The 24,432-nt window shown below is 40.7% G+C and overlaps 1 protein-coding gene across 1 annotated transcript in view; it reads left to right on the forward strand.

Moving 5' to 3' along the window:
• The window catches only part of NRP1 (neuropilin 1), a 144,116-nt gene extending 132,480 nt beyond the window's left edge, over positions 1–11,636 (forward strand). The window contains 6 exon segments of the mRNA XM_039522272.1: positions 1,534–1,671; positions 5,279–5,553; positions 6,044–6,137; positions 6,718–6,771; positions 7,997–8,233; positions 8,236–11,636. Of these exon segments, the coding sequence (XP_039378206.1) occupies positions 1,534–1,671; positions 5,279–5,553; positions 6,044–6,137; positions 6,718–6,771; positions 7,997–8,233; positions 8,236–8,306 (869 nt within the window). The 3' untranslated portion in view covers positions 8,307–11,636.
• The last annotated feature ends 12,796 nt before the right edge of the window (positions 11,637–24,432 follow it).

Here is a 24,432-nt window from a genome sequence, read left to right on the forward strand (position 1 = left end):
ATGCTGCCATCTTGTGGGCCAACTTGCCTGAAAGATGCTGAAACTGTTTGTTACTAAACCTACATACTGTAATTGCCAGCAGGCCTTTGCTACAGAGTTGTTTGCATTATTATTGTAGCCGTGTTTGTCCCAAATCCTTTCAATAGTGTTTCTGACTTCTTGTTGTTGTTTTTCATAGCCAAATTTTATTGTGTGCTATTTCACAGATCAAAATGTTATGGTATGCACAATTAGCAAAAATTTATGACAATTGGAACAGCTTCTTCTTTGAGCCACAAGTATTACAACAAAAGTTATCTGATAATGTCTCAAAGAGCAGATGAGTTAATCAGGGCACATAAAATCAGAGTGGACCCAAACATTTATATATTCAAAAATATTTTACTAGCTTTGTTTTATTCTTCCATTTCCAAGCCTCTCTGCACTTCTTGGTTCTGCCTGGGACCAGAAGTCCTAAAAAACTCTTTTTATGAGGTTTGCAGACCAGTTTTGTAGCCTTCCTCGGAGGCATAGATAATACTCTGAATTTTTGATGGATTATCCAAACCATCTCTCCTTGTGGTTCACCCATCACTAATTCAGAGACTCTCATTTTGTGGCTTTGGCACAATTTTTCCTTGTGACCCACAAGCACATTTATATCACATATATTGTTGTGAGCTGAAATGTGGGTGGGCAGAGAATTGTCAGTTATCACGTATATGCTGTTGAAAGACATTGTTTTTGCATTTTAATGTAAAGCCATTGGCATTACCATACATAGGGCTTAGCTGTATTTAAGGCTATTACTACACTACAAGCTAGGGATGTGAGTCCCCTGCTGGTGTCTACATTGAGCTAGAACGAGTATAAATAGCAGTGTAGCCGCCATGGGAGTGGCAGTGGAGGCACGGCTGAGCCATGCTGAGTACAGCAGGTTTGTACTCACCATGGTTCAGCCATGCATCTGCTGCCACTAACAGTGCTGCCATGTCTACACTGCTATTTATACTCATGCTAGTTCACTGAGGAGAGCAGAGGAATCACACCCCTAGCTTCTAATGTAGATGTAGCCTAAAAAGCCCTGTGTTGGAGTGTATGGAAGAGCCATGCTGCAGCTGGATTCCCAGGTGGAATTCTGAAGCAGGAGGTCCACCACCCTATCCTCCATGCTTCACAGAGCCAAATCTGCTTGTTGTTCACTCATCCCAGTCCTTTTGTTGAGGTGAATACCACTACCGCATGGAGCAGTGGTTTCACTCCCTAGCCACATTGTGTCTGGCTCTTGTAAATGAGCAAGGTTCCTTGCCACAGTCTGGCCCATAAAACCAGGAGAAAATAGCTACATAAGTTATTGGAAGTAATTGGCTATTTTAGCTATTTCCTAGCAATCCTGATCTGTAAGGGCTTCTCAGAATTTAAAGTAGATGTGGTTATTTCCATAGACCAATCAAGGTAGTTTGTTGTTGTTGTTGTTGTTGTTTAAATAAAAAATCTAAGTTATATTGATAAATTGTATCCTTTTTCTTGCCCCACTTTCCTCTGTTCCTGCAGAGTTGCCAGCATATGGTTTCAACTGTGGATTTGGCTGGGGATCTCACAAGACTTTGTGCCACTGGGAACACGACAGCCAAGTGGATTTAAAGTGGTCAGTGCTGACTAGCAAAACTGGGCCTATTCAAGATCATACAGGTAATCATGAGTTCATGATGGAGTCAGCTTTTAGGGGAAGGGGTCATTTGTTAGTGCCAGAGCATCTTCCAGAGCATGAGACTTTGCTGTATTTACATTCTAAAATATGTCTTCCAGTCATGGTCTCATGGTCTCCTGAGTGTGCTACTGCCTCCCAAGAGCAGTGTGCCTTTTTGGCAGGAAATGAAGACAATCATCACTCCCAGTTCCCCTGGTTGATAACTCCCCTATGGGGCACTACGACTTCAAATGTCTACAGCAGTACCCTTCCATCCAGTCACTCACCCTGTTACTGCTATTTAACAACCAATATAACACTGAATGGATCCTTACACATTCTTGTTGATAATGATGGGTATATATCTACCAAAGGAGTAATATATAAGATATAATTGTAACTTCCAAGGCTTCTTCAAACACCCATCCACCTCAGATGGTATTCCCCTCTTCATAGAAATAACATCTCAAGGAACTGATTGGCTGGTCCTGAGGAACCCCTTTCCCAGAAGTGCCTCCCAATGCAGGCTTCGGCATAGCAGGGTAATAGATACACAGATGAGTACCAGAGAGGGGAGGGCACAGCTTTAGTTTTAGTGTTCTCTTTTTCATACGTGTAGTCTAATTAAATGTGCTAGAGATGAATTCCCCCTTTCCACTTCTGCAGCCCCTTTGCCTAATGAGAATGACAAGGAAATTAGATAAAATTGGACTCCTTAAATTCTGAGACACTTTCAATTGAATCTTGAGACAAGTACAGTAGTTTTAGAAAAAAAACTTAAAATACTTTGACTATAAATGGCACTGTACAAATAAATGGCATCAAATTAACTAAACGCAGTTAGCTGAAATGAAGGCTGTAATGGTGGAAAAATTGATGCAAAGTAAAGTTAAATGGTTCAGTAAGATCTGACATTGAAAGGAGGTTAAAAGCTATGTTAGCCAGAGACTGACAAAATCTAAATGGCATGCATAAGTAAAGCTCTAATTAAGACAACGAAGACAGAGTTCCTGACCCAGCACTGCAATAATATTCTGGAAATGAGAAATATCTGCACTTTGCTACCAAAGATTATAGAGGCCGAACTTGTCTGCAGTCAAGAGCTGAAGAAATGATATTTCTTAAATGAGATTTTGTTGTTCCTACCTAGCTCTGCTTTTTCAGGGACCCTTTTATTTCCAGTATCTAGCCTTCAGAAGTTTCCAAAGCCCCTTTCCCTCCCTCCTATTGCAACACACAAAGATTTCCTAAATTTCCTCTCTGACTCAAAGGTGGTCTCCCCCTGCCTTGCCTGCCATCCACTCAGCAGCAGCTCCAAAATGGGTATGTAGGCAGATTACTAGCAAGCAGTGTGGCTGCACAGAACTGCAGTGATCAACAAGCTGATCAGTATCTGAAGTCACTAAAGTTAGGGAATTGCTCTTCCAGAGTTCTTTATATATTATGGAAGATAAATTCTTAACCATTTTGAGTCACATTCTCTCATTTGCTCATGTATAAATCTGGAGTAACTCTCCTGAAGTCATGTTTACTTCAACGGCACCCTCCCTGAAGCAATTGCTTTAAGACTGCAAGGCCTGCCTCACATGACTTCAGCATACACATGTGGTGTGAGGCCTCCACATGGTTATATTTGGACTGACTTCTTCCTAGCCTAGTCAGTCATCCTAATTCTTCAGTCATTTCCTTTCTCCCCCTCACCCCTCCGGATTTCCCTATCACCCCCCTGTAGGCATACTTACACACGTATATGTTGCAGACTGAACAGAATGGAGGGCTGAGAGGAACATTCAGGCACAGAAACTGTTGCCTGAGAAGCTGAACAGAACTTTATTGCAGTAAAACGGAAAGAATCACATAATTTTCTTTTGGTTCATCCTGGCTCCTGTGCAGAGCTCTTCCAAAACTTGATCTATCCTGCATTCCCTTTGGACTGGGTATCTGACTGAACAGTGATTAGTCTAATAAAGCACAAACATCCCCTTGTCACCTTAGAGAGGCCGGTTCTCTCCCCTCTACTGCCTTTAGCCCCTGGCTCCCACTGCTCTCTTCTTTCTTCCTGGTTCAGCTTTTACTGTCTCCTCCCTGTCATACTTCCCAGAGTGGCAGGGCTGGTCAGCCCCCATTGGTCCAGTTTGGAACACATTACAATACCCCAACAAAACACTCAAATGAACATTGTTCAAAGGTACTTTAGGGTATTAATATCACTACACTGTACAGAAATAAACACCAATACTGAAAATATAGCCTTGTTCTTCCAAAGCCTTATGTTACATACAGTACAACCTTTGCTTTTTTTCTTTACTTTTGTTTAAACACTGGATATGTGCATGGACAGATATTACCTAATGCAGAATTCAGGTGTTATATGCCTTTATTGTTCCTTTTCTCCCTCCTATATTCAAAATTACTTAGTACTAATGAGAGTAAAATGCCATTTGCATTCCTCCATATGCAGAACTATATCTGCAATCACAATGCATTGTTACCTGACCTTATGTCCTGCCATCTGAGATGTTTGTAGAAATCTATTTTAGAGGTTTAAGGATTATGGACCAGATCCTGGGTTGGGTGTAAATGGACATAGCTCCAGTGACTTCCATAGAGATTTTCTGATTTACACCACCATAAGGTCTTGTCTTATAACTGTACTGTATATGAACTATAAACTAATCTTTGTTGGATGGAAATTAAAAAGTATTATCCTTTGTTGGATAGACATTACAAAAAACATACTGGTGTAATTTTGTTACCCAAACTGAACAAAATTTCTACATTCTTCTCACTTAAAGTCATTAAGGCTGGGATTCCTAAAGGAGCCTAGGTGAGTTCGGCACCCAAATCCCAGGACACCTAACTCACTTGCACTCTTTGGAAATCCCAGCACATTCTTGATATTTTGGGAGAGTGTCTCACACAAATATATTGACCCAAAATTCATCCCTGAAATCAATCGAGTAATTCCAGAGATTAATTTGTCCAGACATTGTTTATTGTGGTTCAGCTTTACATTGAAATCACTTCTGCAGCAATGTTTGTATTTCAGTTCCTGATGTCTAACCATGGCTATTCAAAATGGTTTTATACTTCTATGTTTGTTTCTTCCTAAAAAAAATAAACACTGCACGATTTAAAAACAGGGTTAAAATAGTCCTTCACACAATAATTGTAGGGCAAGCCAAGGTGTATTTATATCTAGACTGGTGCACCATGAATGTCTCTCGTCAGTAGGCGAACACTGAAAACCAGAACTTTCATTGTTGTAATGAGCATGCCTGAGTCTCCTTTCCTGGGCAATTCCGAATGACCTCTGCATGCCTTAGCCGTGAACATCAACCATGGTGCTACAGTTCAGTTCACTATCAGATTTATACATGATCATGGTGAATTACAAAAAGTCATTAGCTGTGATTTACAACCAAAAGAAGTTATTGCTAATGTATATATTTTTTTAAATTCCCAAAGTAAATACTCCAGCTAGCTTAACATTGTGACTCTTGACTGATAAATCTGGAAGAGGACAGAGTGATTTGGAATATTTTGGTTTGTTAGACTAACAAAAAATGAAACTTGGTCACCGTCTCTAATACACTATTATTGTGACAGCAGGAGATGGCAATTTCATTTACTCACAAGCTGACGAAAACCAGAAAGGCAAGGTTGCACGGCTGCTAAGCCCTGTGATTTACTCTCAGAACTCTGCCCACTGCATGACTTTCTGGTATCATATGTCTGGGCCCCATGTTGGCACCTTGATGATCAAACTGAGATACCAGAAGCCAGATGAATATGATCAGGTTCTGTGGATACTGAGTGGACATCAGGGGAACTGCTGGAAACAAGGACGTGTACTTCTTCACAAGTCTGTGAAACATTATCAGGTAAGATTGGTTGGATTTGTTCTGGGGCAACAGAGTCAAGGTCTGAGAGAATGTTCTGACTATATTTCATATGAGATAGTAGAAAATGTCAAGGCACAATTTTTGTAGACACTATTGTAGCTGCATGTGGGATGTTGTTGCCGTGACAATAACAACAGTGGCATATTTCATGGAATTCTAGATTACAGTAATACAAGCAATTTGTTGCAGAAGGCTAGATGAACTGCTTTACAAATCATTTGTCACCTTTTGTAAAGTTTTCAGCCTCACTACATCTATTGTTCTCAATTTAAAAGTCTTTAGAAAAGGTGTGAAATTACATAATGCAATATTGGTATGCAAGAAATATTGACCAAAAACAAGTAAAGTATATGCATATGTGACACTGTGTGATTAAGCTGGATGCTTTTTTAAAGAACTGTTTGAGAAATCCTGAACAGTTATTGGGTATTAACACTAAAGCCAATGTGAAATTATCTAATTTTGCCAGGTGGCTGTTGAGGGAGAAATTGGAAAAGGACCCGGAGGAATTGCTGTAGATGACATTAATATTGACAACCACATAGCACAAGAGGATTGCTCAAGTAAGTATGACTAGCAAGAAATCACAAAAGTCTCATCCAGAACACTTTTCATCCTGCTCTAATGGCTGTTGTTTTGCTAAGACAGAGTTATATCATGCAATTGATTTATTTACTGATTATAGTGAGAGTTTTGCACTCTGAACAAGGTCAAGGGATTTGGACCTTTGAGTTCAAATCAAGAGCCCGATCCTGCAACCCTTACGTACACAAGCAGTCCTACTGCAGTCAGTGGAACTACTTTTGTGATTATTACTTCTCTGATTAAGGGTTGCAGGATTGGACACCAAAATTGTAAATACAATGAATGAGATGCTAATTTCTCATACTGATTTCTCTTTCCCAGACATGGAAAACCCCTGCTGATAACTCTAAAATTGTGCCAAGATTGGGCGGAGGGGAGTTTTTAAACCTTTCTTTTTTCTCCGTTAATTTTCAAAGCCCAATCGTAATGAACAGCTCTGTCAAGCTGACATAATGATGCTCTGACACAGAAAAATCTGCAATACCATTATTGCCAGCATGATAGTCAATCAGTGTTTGTAACCCTAATAATCAATGTCATTTCTCTTTGCTTCATTAGAATCAACTGATGTGGAGAATGAAAGAGATGAAGACCCAGAAATTAATCAAACAGGTAAAAATGGTCTTTTGTTAAAATGGAATAAATTAAAAGGCGCATTTTCATGTGAATTTGAGGATTTATTATCATTCCATTTCACTAAATAAAATTAAATAATCATATACAGTATTGAATATTTATGATTTATCTGTATGTGCCATTTATATTTTGCACAATATAAAATATATCTAATATATTTAAAGAGGTTTTAAATAGGTATAAATAATAAGCGTCCATCAGGTTGTAAAGAATAGTAGCATAAAACTACTCATTCTAAAGCTCATCATATAATGCAAGCCTGGTCAGAATTTTCTTGTCTATAAGTGATGTCCAGCGCTGAAGGAAATAGTATAACTTATGTTCATGCCATACCCGGGTAATTAGGCTCAAAACTCTCCTGGCTAATAATTTCTCTCAGTGCACTGAAAATGTAACTTTCTGACCAATCTACCAAAGCCGTGCAGTTTTCTCCAGCAGTAATAATGATAGTTCTAAATACATTGATCTCTCAACATATTCATTAAAGGTATCATAATTGTCACATTAACCTGATAAAAGAATAGCCCCAATATGCTCATAGTTTGCAGTCAAAGAGGCTAATCCTGCTTCCACTGAATTCAATACAAATGTGACTATTGACTGAATGGAAGCAAGATTAACCTAGAGATCCCTTTCAGTTTTTACTATAAAGCTAGCAGGTTTTATAGACTCATCATATCTCTGTAATAAATCCAGATAGAGATGGAGGAAGTCATTGTGCCATCAACTGAATATTTTACATAAGGAGGCAGACCAAGTTCATGTAGAAAGTGCTTTTTCCCCTGTACCTGTCTCAGGGCCTGATTCTGATCTCTGGAAGCCAAAGTAGTCATGTTTTATAAAGTGACAGAATACTGACAAAGGGGAACACTGCCTTCTTGAAACCGGATACCAGTGACTCCCACTGCCTCACTCAAATTCTGAGGCAGAAGAATAATACCCTAAATGAGCCACAGCAAACTCAGAGATAAGAGTCCAACTTGAAATAGTATCCGGGCCATACTGTAGTTTTTACCTGTAAATTATCTCCCCAAAGAAATTGGGTTTTCAAACTATGCATCGATTTTTGTCAAAGCCTAGACATTCTTCCTCCAAACCTCACCTCCATTCCCAAAGAAACCAGTGCATTTTTAGCCTGAGTTGCATATACTCATTCTTATACTCAGTCCTGTGAATGCTGCAATTATTTATTCCGTTTCAGACTCCTCAGACCATTACAATGATAACGTCGCAAGGAAGCAAGGCAATGTGCTGAAGACCCTAGACCCCATTCTTATTACCATTATAGCCATGAGTGCACTCGGGGTGCTTTTAGGAGCCATCTGTGGAGTCGTCCTGTATTGTGCCTGTTGGCACAATGGAATGTCAGACAGGAACTTATCTGCACTGGAGAATTACAATTTTGAACTTGTGGATGGAGTAAAATTGAAAAAAGATAAACTAAACACACAGAATTCTTATTCGGAAGCATGAAAGTAAAAACTAAAGAAGTTTCAAGAGAATTGGAATGAAAGGACATATCGTGATTGTGCTGGGGAACTGTCGATCTTCTTTTACTGTATAGGCTGAAAAGTGCGTTGATAACGCTGAGCCAAGCTTTTCTCAGGAGCTTCAATGAGTGTAACTGATAAACATGGACAACAATCTGTGTTAACAATCTGAATCATGTACAGTCTGCTTTTCCTGTTGGTTTTATTTGGAATAATCAAATGCTGGTGTTGAGACCAAGTATGATAGACTTATAGTTCATTTTGTCTTTCTTTTTCTCCTTCTCTCTTGTTTTTCTTTTATGGATAGTTTTATTTTTATTGTGAAAATCCGAGATGCTGTCACAAAGTGTATTCAGTGGGGTCCTTTTGATGGACATGCTGTCTGTAGCTCAGTGCCCAGAAAATATTGGAGTAACGGCAATTTAGTGGACTCCTGCACCTGTATTTTGTGTATAATTGCTCGTGTTGTGCGTAGGCAAAGAAAGGTTAGGGTGTTTTTGAAGAGTACTGTAGCATCAGTACTGATTTAGCGTGTCAGCTCTGTTTACGAAGCAATACGGTCAAATTTTATTGATGTTTTTCAGTGTTGTACTAAACTTCGTGCTTGTGAATTCCATACAAGAATATGTGCCATCATCAGACACAACTGGCAAACGAGTGTACTGCCTAGAATCTAAACAAAAAGTCCTTGGCACTGACTAGTGTATGTCCTCTCAAGTGCCTTTTTGTTTGTACTGCTTCTCATTGTGTTAACATTAACTACAGCTCTGTTTCCCTCCAGTTAAAGCCCTTGTCTTTAATCATATTCTGGTGGCTCACTGACTAAAAAGAAAGTATATTTTAGTGTAAGAGAGTAGCCTCGGAAAGGCAAGGGCTAATCATATTTGACAACTTAGCTTGATTGGTCTGCTTTCTGTATTTCAATTTCATGTCTCTTGACCCTTTTGTATAAAGCTGCAATATTCCCTTTTATTGTTCTTTCATATAGAATGTATTTTCAAATGTAAACTCTCTCTTTCTCTCTCTCTTTCTCTCTGAGTAGATTGCATAAGCATTTGCCATTGTAAAGGAAAGAAAATTGCAGCTTTAACTTGCTGGTAATGGCAAAGGATTTTACTAGACTTTGTGTTAAAAAAAAATAAGGGAAAATTCATAATCCTCCAAAGTCGAACTTTGGGTTTCTTGTTAACAGCATAAAGTGACAGTATCTTTTTTCCTTAGTCATGAAACATGTATTTTACCCAATCCAAGATGCCTACTAATAGATAGTTACAGATGAGAACATTACTAAGAATTTCCTTATTGAAAGATTGCCTCCAAAACAAGAAACATTTCCCTCTCCTGGTTCTACTCTCCCGTTGAAGTGTGTATGTACTCCTGGGTACTGGGGGCAGAATAAGATCCCACACTGTACACAGAACATGAAAATTTAGGACAGGTTATATCAAATGGTGTCCAGGTCTTTTGGCTATTGGCTACAAGTGAGTAAGCAGCACTCTTTATAGGGCATACTGCTTTTTGGATAGATACCTCCAGCTTTTTGGATAGATACAGCTGGTTGAATACTGTAAACAAATATTCACAAATAATGTGTTTGATACTTGATGTGACAAATTTGTCAAATAAATTGTTCAACAAATAATACTCAGCCACTTATGCAGCTGATCCAACAAGGTAAGAAGAAATTAGTTACAGAGGGCAAGATTGTCACTGCCCTTTGGTATCCAGGTAGGGGAGTAAGGGTATGTGAGAACCATCCCCACAGACCTTTCATGGCCTGGCTGATCACTGTTGCAGATTAAAGTGTGAAAATGGCCTCTTGCACAAGCAAGTGTGTGGGGACTGGGGCAAGAGGGGTGGAAATGGACAGAACATTGATACCACATGCCCCTAATATACCAACCAGTGGATTTATTTCAACATAAAGGTGTTGGGGGAAGCGAGTCCCAGTAAAGCACCGCAGTAATTTGCTTCCTCCTTGAAACAAAGTGGAACCAGGGAAAGAATTGTTAATTTTAAGACGCATAGTTCTTTCCCAAGGCTGCTTCCATAGGACAGCTATGCAGTATCTCTATGCAGAGCTAGGACTAAGTACAGTCTCAATCTAGCCCTGAATAATTTAAGTGATAAATGTAATCAATATTCATCAGATAAGTGGTTCCAGGTATATTATTCAACCAATCCTAATGATAGACCAGAAAGACTTACAGAAAATCCATGAGCATTCTTGTAACAGGGCAGTGGGGATGAGAAAGTGTAAGTATTTTACAATAAGACAAAATAGAAAAAAAAACCCTATTAGTTGCTAATACTATGAACTCCTTCAGGAACATAAGAAAAAGATAGAAAGCCTTCAAAAGGTAGAGATTTAGGGTGAAATCCTGCCCTTATTCAAATCACTGGCAAAACTCCCATTGATTCCAGTGGGGCCAGGATTTTTATCCATCATGTCCAACTCATACAGTAATCTAACCATATTGGTATCAAGGCAGCTAGTTAATTATCCCAAAGAAGATTGTTTTTCAAAATTCTTTTCACTGCACTTGTATCACAGTAGTGCAATTTAATTGCATTAGGGTCTCTGCTTCCTTAGATAAGAAAATGTACATTCCATTAACCTACATGTATGTATCGCCTTACGAAAAAAATCCAAATTTGGGGGCCTGATCCAAAGTCTTTCCAGTAATTTCAATGGATTTTAGATCAACTCTTGGTCTTGGTGTAATCTGAATTGAAAAACTTGTTAAGAAACAAAAAAATAATACATCTCCCTTGTGTATCCAGCCCTTATTATCAAAATAAGAATATAGCACTGATGATTTGATTTCTCTGAAGGTGATGGAATGAAAGTTGCCCTCCAATAAAGGAAAAATGATACTGCAACTTTACATTGAAAAAGTATCTTGCACTGATAAATATATTTAAAAAATTATATGTTTATAAAGTTATTAATTTGTAAAGGCAGTGTTACAAAATGTTCAGTTTATATTGTTTTAGATTGTTTCATAATTTTAAAGTGTAAAATAACATATTTTTTTCTTTATTGAAAAACTATAAAAATCTTCTGTAGTAAAATGATTTCATTTTACTGGTATATTATTCCTTCATGTTTTGTACCATCATAAAATTTTGTGCAAATTTTTTTTACAGAAATTTTTATTTTCTATGACAATAAGACACTTGTAAATTGTTGTTTCAAATGAACAGTGAAGCCTTAACTTTAAATGACATTTGTATTCTCAGTCACTAAGTAGAATAAAAACCACATAGAACTGAACTGTAACTTAAAATTTCCAAACTATGACTACTACATTCCAAAGAAACAGTTGAATTAAACATTTTCATAAAATATCCCATATCTGATGCCTTTTATTATGCCTAGATGGATTGTTTTTAAAATAGCTTGTATTTTTAATATCTTGTAACAAGCACAATATATTAATAGAGTCTCATTTGGTAGAAGAGAATATCACTGCTTAGAATAAAAAGATGAGACACAATATTTTACTTGACTCAATCTGCATTAACTGAAATTGAACTCATACGAGCCCCAAGGCTGCCACCATTATTCACAAGTGAAATTTACCCCTTTGCAGAAATTCAGCAAAGGGATAATGCACCACTTAAGTTCTATGGCCTTGATCCTGCAGCCTGATTTGCGCAGGTGGATCCAAACACCCAGTGCAGAATTCTTTTGAAATCAACGGGCCTATCCAGGTACAGTGTTCTGCTCATGCAGCTCAGATCGCAGGATCAGGATCTAGGGGATTATTCATCTAAATGCAGATTACTTATATGAGTAAATGTTGCAAAAGCAGGCTCTCAGGGCCCAATCCTGCAATCACTGTAGTACTGAACTTCCACTGATTTCAGTGCAAATTTTGAGTACAAATCACCTACAGGAATAGCAATATTGTCAAGTAGTTTGGGCCCAGACCTTGCATAAATTGCAAGTTGTATATTTTATTAGCTATGCCCTTTACATTATATTTACCCACGTTTCTTTTTAATATTGATCCATGTCAATTTTAAACTTTCTAAAAGCCCTATTCTTATTTTAAGTTGCATACATAAACAAGTCTATGGTCTTCAATTGTTTATATACATTTTTCTTTATCTACTTTACTGCCATAGGTGGAAAACATCACAGAAATTATTACTCACAATGCTGATGATTATAATGATTGATCAGGAAGCACTGATCAGGATGGATGTTGTGACTTGCTGTATAAAATGTGAGATGCTGCTATGGAGATATGCCCATGCATGGTGTTGCTTTCTGCCCAGGCCTGGAGTTGCTCACAAGAACTATTTGGAAAAGCAGGTTTCAGAATAATCAGCAAACCCAGGTTCCTTATAATTCATTTTATTTCACTGTTGCAGATGGAGATGAGGTGGTGTGAAGAATACAGCTACAGAATTAGTCCACCTACGGTCACTTTTAGGGAAGTGGAGAAACAGTTTTGAGTTCAAGTTAAAAGAAATCTGTCTTTCCTTCATTTACTGGAAATGAATTAGCCTAGAATCTAATGGATCCTTAACATTAGCCTTTCAGTCTTGCATGCAGCATACATATGGGTTGGACTGACCTAATACATTGTGGCTTGTTAGCCCAATCAGTCTTTGCAGAATTTAGGCTTTCATTTAAAAAAAATAATTTCTAATCCTTTTGGGTGCAAAGAAAACCTTCTAAACAATAGACAGATAGAAACAATAGAGGTGTTAGCTGCAGCCATTCACTGATAGGAGAAGCCCAGTGGTGACAATCTAAATGTCGGCATTGGTAACTTTGTCCGTGCTCATAACTGTAGCAGCAAGATTCAGTGATTCTGGGAGCTTGAGCAGACTTTGGGATTCTGGGGTGGAGATGGAAATAGAGTACCAGTGCATTTTTCCTCCAACACAGCCAGTGTCCAGCAATTTCACCATGCAATTCCCATTGCTAAGGAAAGCAATACACAGCTAAACTCCTGCACATCTTGGAAAACACAAAGATCAAAATCAAAGGAATTCATGCACTTTCACTTAAACACAAAAATCCCACCATGTCCCTTCTTTTTATTTTCTCAACCCCCCTAATCATCATTTGTCAAAGCTGATTCCCAACTCTGGCACTTCGAGTGCAGATGGTGGGGGCCCACAAGGATTCTAAAAATTAATACTGGCCACTCCAGGCTTGTATTAAACTCCCAAGGTGACAGCTTTTCTCTGACCTTGGATGCATAGATGCTGCCACCACCCAAATGTAAAAACCCCTTTGAGAATCCAGGAAGGCGCACTTGAGAATTCCTTCCTGTGGGGTACCCTCAAGCCCTTTCACCCCCCACCCCCCACCCCAGGGAAGAGCTGAGAAAGAAAACAAAGGAAATCAGCTGTTGCCAATCGCTAACTAAGCAAGATGTGCACAAACCTCTTAGGACACAAAATCCAATCCTGTTCTTAAAAAAGGTAATTTTTATTTAAAACAAAAAGAAAGAAAATACATTTGAAAACTCAGGCTATTGCTAGATTTTAAAAACCCATTTACAAAAACCTAACTGCGTCTTCCTAGACATTTCCTGATCTACTTACATATCTGGGGGTTTCAAGTGAGTAGTTTCTAGGTATGATTCAGATGATTTTTCATACCTGGTCCCAGCATACTTCCAGCCCTGTCTCTGCTTCACCTCGAGAACAACAGACAGACCGACAGAGGGGAAGTTTTTTCCCAATTTAAAAAGTTCTAGCATTCCTATTGGCTCTTTTGGTCAGGTGCCCACTCCCTTCCTTTTACCTATACAGGGAGGCTTTTTAACCCTTTACAGGTAAAGCAAGTAGAGAACAACTACTAAGAGGGATTTTATAGCTAATTGGCTGGCTGGGTCCATAAAAGGGAGCTCCCCTTTCCCTCCCCCATTCATTTATCACAATTGCATAATCTCATCTACATGCTAACTGAAACGCACCACCCTGTGCAGATGGTCAGCAAAAGGCTTGTGCAACACTTGCTGCACATTCCCTAGCAAAGAGAGTTTAAATGGTGAACATGTTCATTACTAGCTAAGAATCATGGCTCCGAGGATGAGAGAGAGACCCAAGATTTCAAATATGGAAAATGGAATTCCTCATTTTCCACCATATGAAGGAGTTAGTGCAAGAATGAATGGCTGCTGTGTCCTTTCCTTGGTATTCAGCAAACCTCTACATGGTCACAATGTGCAATGCAAGTGGGGCAGCCCCATCTAGGGCACAGGTGACAGTTGGATTTATGAGATAACATAGGGGCACAGCCTCAGAACTGTAACTCATCCATAGGAGGATTCTGCAGGATAGTAAGCTTTGTTTTCATGCTGCTAAAAGCTGCTACATTTGCTATTCCTACCTAAAACAAAGAGCCAAGGGGCACACTCTCAGCTTTCATTAGCCATGACCCAGACAATGAGTTTTATTGCCATAAACATGGAATTGTAACTGGCAAAGGTGGTTAATACATGCTGGCATCTTATGTGTACATTGAAGAAGACAAGGATTTTTAATAATACTTTGCCGCCGTATGGCATCACCTATCCAAAGAGCATGAAGCACTTTGCATAACACCAGTGAATTAAGCCTCTCGGTACCCTTGTGAGATAGAAAGTATTATCATATCTATTCCTGACATGGGGAATGGGAAGCTCAGATTAGTTATGCATCTTACCCATGGACACACAGCAGGTATTTGATAGAGCTAGGAATAGAATCTGGACTTTCATACTAATGCTTTAGCCACATATCCATCCTAGCTTTGCTGTAGGATTTTACTCCACAATACTCAGGAGATAACAGCAAACTCAAATATACTGCACTCAGCAAGGAGCTTTCCCTTTTACTGTCTACAGTGAAGGTGCTTTTCCAGGAAAACCATGGATGAGCAGGAAGACCTGCTAGCCTGACGCCGAAGAAAAGCCTGGTTTGGGCAAAAACCATGGGAGAAATTTTTCAAGAACTTGTGTGAAGTTGCGCTGCAGTGATGACAAGGTCTTGTGCATAAGAACAGAGGCAAAGCTCCTTTCATTTGTAGGCTTGTTGTTTTCCCTCTAGTAAATTTATTAAACTTACTGGCCCTCCTTTTTTTTTTTTTGGCAGAGTTTAATTTGGGGTGGACTGGAAAGAGGCCATTGGGTCTGTGTTTGTGCAGTTCCAGCAGTCAGGAACACTATACCGGGACTGTGGTCCCCACCTCCACTCCTACAAAACCTGCTCAAGCTTTGTGTGCAGAGGGGCGAATTGCACCCTGAAGTACACCAATAAGCCCCATTAATGTTAAATGAGTTACCATAAACAACTAGAGGGAGGCCACTGTAAAGTATGCAACTCATCCAGTACGCAGTGAACATAGCTGATGTCCAATGGCATGATTTTAATATTAGAGCTTTGTAATCATACTAAAATATGGTACATATTTAAAACTTCAGTTCTTTCATGTCATTTCCTTTCCCCACTATCTTTTAAAATGCTGCAAACTCACTGTTTATATCAACTCTTGTTCCAAATACTGTACATTAAATTGTCTTTGTGCAACTCGAACTGCTTTTGTCTAGTACAGTACTTTCCTGTTTTTCCTCAATGTGCTTATCTTCATACTCCATTGTAAAGTTTACATAATTGGAATTTCTGTTCAGTTTCATTCCTAACTAGTCAGACGGGGTTAAAACGAACATCTATATTTAGGCTCTTAGAGAGTATATTTTCATTAGTACTGTTTTAAAGCTGATCCTTCGCTACCTTTTCTTATGTATAACTAGTCTATTTTTCTCTTCCATTCTTCACTTCTAAATTGCCCCAAGTCAGAATGTTGAAACTGGTTTTGACTATCAGATAAATGTTAATTTTAGTAGTACCGCTAATATTTGATCCCAGAAGTCCAACTAGTTTCAGTTCCAGTTTCTTAATTAACCTGTTTTTAAAAATATATTATGCCTAGCAGCAAATTGGTTCAAGGAGCAATCATTTATCAGCTCTTTAATTTCTTCTTCTTCTGTGCTACCTCAAGACATCCATGACAATTTTATTATCTACAACTGTTAGTTAAACTATAACAATATATTTTCTGTATTGGAAATATTTTATATTGCGCTTTTATTTGCCCATTAGTCCTCCTACATTATCTAATAGCTCTACTACAGTAGATCAGTTCACAATATACACCTCTGTTCTTACAGTCATACCCCATCAAGCTGTAATCTTATCTAAATACTGATAGACTATATCAATACCTAAATTGAAAATCTGACTAAAAATCCGCTGGCATTTTTCACAAGTCAATCAGGTCTTATCACGCATCCCAACCTAATTCTTCAGTAATTATATTCTGCCCACCTATAATTACCCCTACAGTTTCTAATTGCCTCTGAGGTCTTTAATTCCTATCCTAAATCATTGTGCAACATTACTGTACACTCTTAGAGTTATTGTGTTTCACACCAGGGTGACTGCACTTTAGTAAAGGGGAAAGTGGTTCCTATAGAAAAATCATTGTTTCTTGTTAATCAATGGAGCACCTTCAGCACCCACCATGGAAGGGTCAGGTGATTTAGGCAGGACGTGCAGTTTGGGTAGGGCTTGTCATTAGCCATTTGAGATGCTAGGTACATATTCAAGGTGACTAGCCCTTCCTGCCGCTTGCATCACAGGGACTACATTCTTATTTTTAGTACACTAGCTCACAGGTATGTCTCCTTGAGCTGGGAATCACCCCCTCAGCTCAAAGTGTAGATGTACACAACAGTGGCCTGGAGGGATTTAGCAATTAAGATGGCATTCAGGCAAGGGGCTTGTCTTAACAGGAATGGCATTTGACAGCTGAGAGGATGCTTGCCAGAGAACTTGCATGTTCAGCTTCTCCACTCCTTCTTCCATAACAATATCAAGATTGCCCCAGTGTTCCATTTTGAGAATCTGAGCCATTCTATGCACCACAAAAATCATGATGGCAATTGCCAAGGTCTGAATGGACATGGAGACTGGAATATCCCCTGACTCCAAGACATGGCCCTTCCAGTACACGGTTATGGAGAGGGAGCAGTATGAAATATAGCTTGTATTGCTGCTATCTACACTGATTTTGTGGATTATATTAATAAAGGCATCTAGTCTCCAGGACTGTCAATCATGAGCATTATATTTTCGTGGTTGGAAAAACGTTCCCAGAGAGTAGTTAGTGGTTCAGTCATGCTGGAAGGACATAACGAGTGGAGTCCCACAGGGATCAGTTCTGTTTAATATCTTCATCAATGATTTAGGTAATGGCATAGAGAGTACACTTATAAAGTTTGTGGATGATACCAACCTGGGAGGATCTGCAAGTACTTTGGAGGATAGGATTATAATTCAAAATTAGCTGGACAAACTGGAGAAATGGTCTGAAGTAAATAGGATGAAATTCAATAAGGACAAATGCACAGTACTCCACTTAGGAAGGAATAATCAGTTGCACACAAACAAAATGGGAAATGACTGCCTAGGAAGGAGTACTGCAGAAAGAGAACTGGGGGTCATAGTAAACCACAAGCTAAATATGAGTCAACAGTGTAACCCTGTTGCCAAAAAAACAAACATCCTTCTGGGATGGATTAGCAGGAGAGTTGTAAGCAAGACATGAGAAGTAATTCAGGCCTCAACTGGAGTATTGTGTCTGTTCTGGGCACCACGTTTAAGGAAGGATGTGGAAAAATTGGACAAAGTCCAGAGAAGAGCAACAAAAATGATTAAAGGTCTAGAAAACATGACCTATGAGGGAAGATGGAAAAAATTGGGTTTGTTTAATCTGGAAAAGAGAAGACTGATAGGGGACATGATAACAGTTTTCAAGTACATAAAAGGTTATTACAAGGAGGAGGGAGAGAAACCACTGAGGATAGGACAAGAAGCAATTGGCTTAAATTGCAGCAAGGGAGGTTTAGGTTGGACATTGGAAAGGTCAGGGTGGTTAAACTGCTATGGGGGGTTGTGGAATCTCCATTGTTGGAGATTTTTAAGAGCAGGTTAGACAAACACCTGTCACGGATGGTCTAGATAATACTTCGTCCTGCCATGAGTGCAGGGGACTGGACTAGATGACCACTCGAGGGCCCTTCCAGTCCTATGATTCTATGATTCACTTTCAGAACTTTTTTCCCCACCGTTGTACCCTGATCTTCCAAATCAGGCATTTTGATTTTGATTCACCTTGCTTAAACAATTGTTCTTACTTTTTCATTTTCTTAATGTATTTTCTTACATGTGTTTTCTGCTTCCCTTCTGGTTTAAATACTGCTTTAGAACCTCTTCCCCATGCCACTTCCACATCATAGGATCAGACAACATCCCCTAAATAAATCATGTGTTTCAGAAAACCCTTATTGTTCTGACGCCACATCAAGGCATGGCATCTTTGTATTGATCCATTAATTAAATATTGATATAACCCATCCTACTTAATATTTACATTCCAGTTTCATAATTATTAACATGCCAGAGTCGGTCATTTTTCTTTTGCCTTTTGAGACTACTTACTAAATCCCCATGTCTTATCTTCCCCTCCCTTCAACTTTCTACACTGAATCAGTCTTCTACAGCTGTATTAGTTAAAATATTTTCTTTTTTAAAAGAGCTAAAACTGAGTTATGCTAGGCAGGGGCAGGAATCGGGGCAGCCCCCCCAGCAGCGAGCTGCGCGCGCCGCGCCGCCTTCCCCTCCCCTCGGTCCCTCTTCCCCTCGCTCGCGTCGAGCTCTGCCTGCATGCCTGCGCGGCAGGCACGAGCGGCCGCCGCGGGCCTGCGCCGCGCCTGCGGAGCTCAGGAGAGAGCGGGGCCGCGGGGCGGGCGCGCCGCGCCATGCCTGCGCCGCGCTCCCGGCTCGGCTCCGTCCGGTGGCCGCAGGCGGCATGCGCGCAGAGAGCCCCCCATGCCCGCGCCGCTTCGGCGGCCACCCCCCGCGCCCTGCTGCGCGCGTGTGCCCTAGAGCCGCCCCTGATGCTAGGGATGCCTGTCTATACATGACGAAGAGCAACTCATTGAATTAGAGTGAAAACCTACCTTCTTTCAGAAGATACCTGGGGGAGGAGGTATAACTTTCTTTGGGACAGGAGACCCATCAGTTTTGCTGGAGATGGAGTCTGTGGTATTCATGATGGGTGTGAAGTCTTTAGGGTAAGGTTTGGCATTAGGAGAGCACATGCTTTGTATATGGATATTGCGGCCTGCTCTGGAAGCTGCCATTTGGATATTCATCTGTCATTGTAGCTGTGGTAGAAAGAGAGCCCGAGACATGAGGCTGGGCTAAAGCGGTAGGCAGGCACTGCTAATATAAAGCAAAGTTAGCAAAAGTCAGGCTCTGCCTGCTTGATCACAGAACTTGGCAAGAACCACGGCTGGTGTTGCAAAAACACACACATTCCTAAGAAGTTCTAGGCACAGGACACATTCCAGAAGGGTGGTACTAGAATACCCCATTCCAGGGTTACAGTGTAAACACATTCCCCAAAGATGATACAAGGACAAACTGAGCCCCTCTTAAAGATAAGGTTAGGAGGACAGCATGATTAATAGGGATGTTTTGATTGAACCAACATGTACAAGGTAAAGGGTGGTAATTAACCATGTCAGAGGGGCAATATGTAACTTGTTTGTATCGGGGTAGAAAAAGGAGCCTCAAAGGGAGTGTCTTTGTCTAGCCTAGGGGGGAATGGGAAGTCCCGCCATTCACTGGGCTGGTCTACTGTCACAGGCATACATGTGTTAGTACTGTAACTATTGAGCAAGGTCGTTAGCACCATGCTTCATTGGCAATAAACCTGGCAGGGTGCTTGTAGTCTTTGTGGGCAGTTTGATCGAGGTCCGCAGTGTTGGCTATCTGCACAGAGCTGGGACAGCATACTGAGAGAACACACACACACACACACACACAGTCAACATCTGACAATAGTAACCACTTTGATGGCCACTTTATGGTGACTGAGAGGGTTGAACAATGTTTCTGAATGCTAGGACATGAGGCAGACGTGAAAGTAAGCCGGTACGGTATGGTATGGCATACCGGCAAGAGCCGATACGCAGTGCCGGACTGGACCGGCTTCTCTGGCGGTGATTTAAAGGGCCCATGGCTCCAGCTGCTGCGGGGAGCCCCGGGCCCTTTAAATCACCACTGGAGCTCCGGCAGCCAGGCTCGGGCTGGATTTAAAGGGCCTGGAGCTCTAACCCCTGTGGGGAGCCCTGGGCCCTTTAAAGCACCGCCCGAGCCCCGCTGCTGGAGCTCCAGCAGTGCTTTAAAGGGCCTGGGGCTCCCCGCAGCAACCGGAACCCCAGGCCCTTTAAATCACCGCCAGAGCCCTGCCGCCACTACCCCAGCGGTAGCAGGGCTCCGGCGGTTCTTTAAAGGGCCCGGGGCTCCCCACAGTGGCAGGAGCACTGGGCCCTTTAAATCCCCACCCGAGCCCGGCTGCCAGAGCCACTGCCATCCAGCACCAGATAGTTCAGGTGAGGTCCAACAAGATGCTCAGGACTGCCGAGTGCAGAACATCTGAATCTTCCACCGGTCACAAGGACTCAGTCCAATCTTCAGGTACCGAAGTCCACAATTTAGACTCCACAGACATTTTAAAAATCACTGTTCAGTTGTCACCTAACCCCATAGGTGCCAAAGTTTCCACCGGTCAGCAGTCACCAATGTGCCTAATCCCTGATGTTACCCCGCAGCTAATGAGCAGTTTGAAGCCCTCGCTCAAGCTGAAGCCTAGGAGGCCCTGAAGTGGGGGAAAAGCCTATCTTGTTAGTGGGGCCCAATTCTGTAGGCATACTTTAAGCATGCTAAGACCCCATGGCAGGAGGCCCAGATAGGTGATGGGGCAATAGAGCACCCAAAGACAGCCAGGGGCACAGGGAAATGTAGGGCGAGCATAAGAGGCGGTATCAAGCATGAGCAAAAGAGAGACAGAGATGGACAATTTCAGCTGCTAAGGTGTGGGTTACCTAAGCAGCTGACCTATCTTAGGTACCTAACTCCAGGACAGAGTTTGCAGTTGAGGATCCCGAGCAACGGGAGGTGCCTATCTCTGGCCCATCAGCCAGGGACACCAGTTCAGCAGCTTAGGCACCTACCCCTTTTCCTCTCCCTGCTCTCCTCAGCATCTTACTCCTGGGTAACTCAGGAGGCTCCCCACTCAGCTGGCTGGTTTCTAAGGAGCCTTTTATTAGGTGTCTAACTCTCCCCCCTGTGTTATATGGGGAGCCTAAGCGCCTAGCTTGGGGATGAGGAGTCCACTTGTTGGCAGGCCACTAGGGATTAAGTGTTGCAATGCTGAGTGAAGCAATACCTAAGAACCTGTGAAGATCTGGGCCTATGGGAATTGGGAGTGCTAAGCACATTGCAGGAGCAGACTTTTCATTTTAGTTGCAGCATTTTTACTGCCTCTTCTGCAACTTTTCACAGCCTTCTTGATAACGTTTGTGATATGTGGTTCATTAGCAGTTCAGCTGAATGTTATCTGCTGTGTAGGCTTGAAAGGATCATCTTTGCTGCTGTAAGGAGTCTTCACTATCCATTTCCCTTTCTAAGTACGTAATGAGGTCTTGAAGTAGACATCTTAAATTCATATTTCTTAGGAAAGTGGCTGAACTCACTGCTGCTGAATGGTAGGCCATTATCTACAATTAGTTTATGGCTCTTAGTAGCTATTACTGCAAAGATGGATTTCTACAGAGGATAAGTGTCTTGCTGAAGGTCCTGTTTAGTAGGGCTCTCTCAGGAAAGTTAAGTAGTATTTGGTTACTAAAGCAATGAGTTTACCCTTTAAGCTGAAATAAATTGGCACCAGCCTAATTTCTTGGTGGTTCTTCTTATTTGTTATTTATAGAGTGTCGTAAATCAGCATAAAACTTGATAGCAAAACAAGGCCCTATCTCTGAAGAGTTTACAGTCTAGATTAAGAGAAAAAAACAAAACATGCATCACTGACAAACAGAGGCTGGGGAGATAAAGGGAAGGAAGGATGAGAATGACAAACATAAGATCACATGGTAGCCTATGGCAATTCCAGCTTTTCTTTTCTCTTTTTGTTTATATAAGTGTGTGTGAGAGAGAGTGTCAATTTAGAGGGAAAAACTAGGCGCTTCTAGGTCTCCTTGCAGAAATGCATTTTGAAGAAGGACATGAAGGAGTGGAGAGTGGAGGCAGAGTGGATGGGGTCACGCGCTTCATTTTACTTTTCATCATGAGTAATACGGGTAAATTGATAGAGTCAGTCAGTTCTTTCATTTCCTTTAATGTAACGCTATTCTTCTTGCTCCCTCTATTACTGACCCTACATTACAGTTGCATCCAGTGCTTTATTACAAGGCCAATCACTACTTTAAACTCATATGAAAAGATGTCAGCAATAGTGCTCTATGCAGCGAATGACTCTGTGTTGTGATTTTTGTCCCCTTCACATAAAGAACTACTGCAGAGATAACAACTGGTATTATTTTAATCAAGCCCAGTTTCCCGCAGGTTTTGAACTTTAATACAGGTTGTCAATTCTCTTGAATCTGGACTATAATGTACAGAACAGCACTAGTCTGACCTTTGTAGTTTTAGCTCAGCACATACTTGCTCCAGGCACTTTGTTATAGACTTTCAGAGACAACAGCCTTCTGGCATTTTCCTGGCTTTCTTTGGGACTGCTGGTCATTGGTAGTATGTATTAATAGTCATATTAACCTATGGTACAGAGTTTAGATAGATAGATATAATAGAGCTTATATACATATTATATGGAGCTTTTGGTGTGCAAACATGGTGCTGCTCCAATCACCAGAGGTACATATTCCAACAATATAAGGTGAACCTAGTTTCAGAACGTATTGTTAATATAAGATTAGTCTAAATGCCTCCGATTTTTTTAAAGGCTACTTTTTAGCTTGCATGCCAAGTTTTAATTTGCTTTGTATTGGAACTTTACCATTGCTAATAATTATTTGTATTAGAGTAGCACCTAGAAAGATCAGACAAGACTGGGACCTCATTATGTACATACCCATAGTAAGAGAGAATCCCTCATTGTACATACTCATAGTAAGAGAGAATCTTTTCAGTGAAACTGTTTTCAACTCACTATCGTGTTGGTATTCTAGGAAATTCCCCATTTTAGGTTATGTAGTGCTGAAGAAGAGAATCTTCAGCCATTTCTGCATGTAATGCATAAGCAAATGTAAAGCAAATTTGGAATACAGCGGTATGACTTTGTCTCACAGTTTATGTATTATTTGCATAATCTGTTCAGTAATTTTGCATTTTCACACAATTTCATTTTACCAATTCAGAGTTTAAATGAGGTTATGGCCATGTTCATTTTTTAAAAGGAGCACTGTCAATGCATGTTACCAAAAGAACATTAAACAGACTCAGACTCTGGTCTTCCTAGGATTTTGCTTGCTTTTCATTACCTGATCCAAAAGTATTTCACGCTGCTAACAGTGAGATCAACTAGTCCTCTGTTGTTTACAGCATCTCTCATTTCTCTGGATTTCTAATCCTTGAGTGTCAAGAACAAAGATCTGAATGGCTTTCATTGTTTTTAATCTCTCAATCATCTCTGTTGGGACTGCCAGCTGATGGGAAGATGCTAGTGCAGATTTAACCACTTGGGCTACACTTAAAAAACTAGGACCTACAATTTGCCACCAGTGCAGTTCCATTAGCAGTAGCAATGGGGAAAGCTGTAATGTGGACAGAACATAAGTCTGACTGCTAGGTGCAAAATAAATCTTAGCTGTATAAGAACATAAGAATGGCCAAACTGGACCAGACCAATGGTCCATTTAGCCCAGTATCCTGTCTTCTGACTGTGGCTGGTGCCAGATGCTTCAGAAGGAATCAGTAGAACAGGACAATTTATCAAGTGATCTACACCCTGTCATCCTGTCCCAGCTTCTAACAGTCAAGGTTTAGGGACATTCATAGCATGGGGTTGCATCCCTGACGATCTTGACTAATAACCATTGATGGAACTATCTACCATTAAATTAGCTAATTCTTTATTTAACCCAGTTATACTTTTGGCCTTCCTAACATCCCTCGCAATGAGCAGGGCCGACGAAGGGCGGGTGGGGGGAACCGGTACAAATTACCGGGGCCTGGCGGTCCGGAAGGGGGCCCGGGGCCCGGCTTCCTC

The sequence above is a fragment of the Mauremys reevesii genome, linkage group 2 (genome assembly GCF_016161935.1).
Source record: "Mauremys reevesii isolate NIE-2019 linkage group 2, ASM1616193v1, whole genome shotgun sequence".
Classification (NCBI taxonomy): Eukaryota; Metazoa; Chordata; order Testudines; family Geoemydidae; genus Mauremys; species Mauremys reevesii.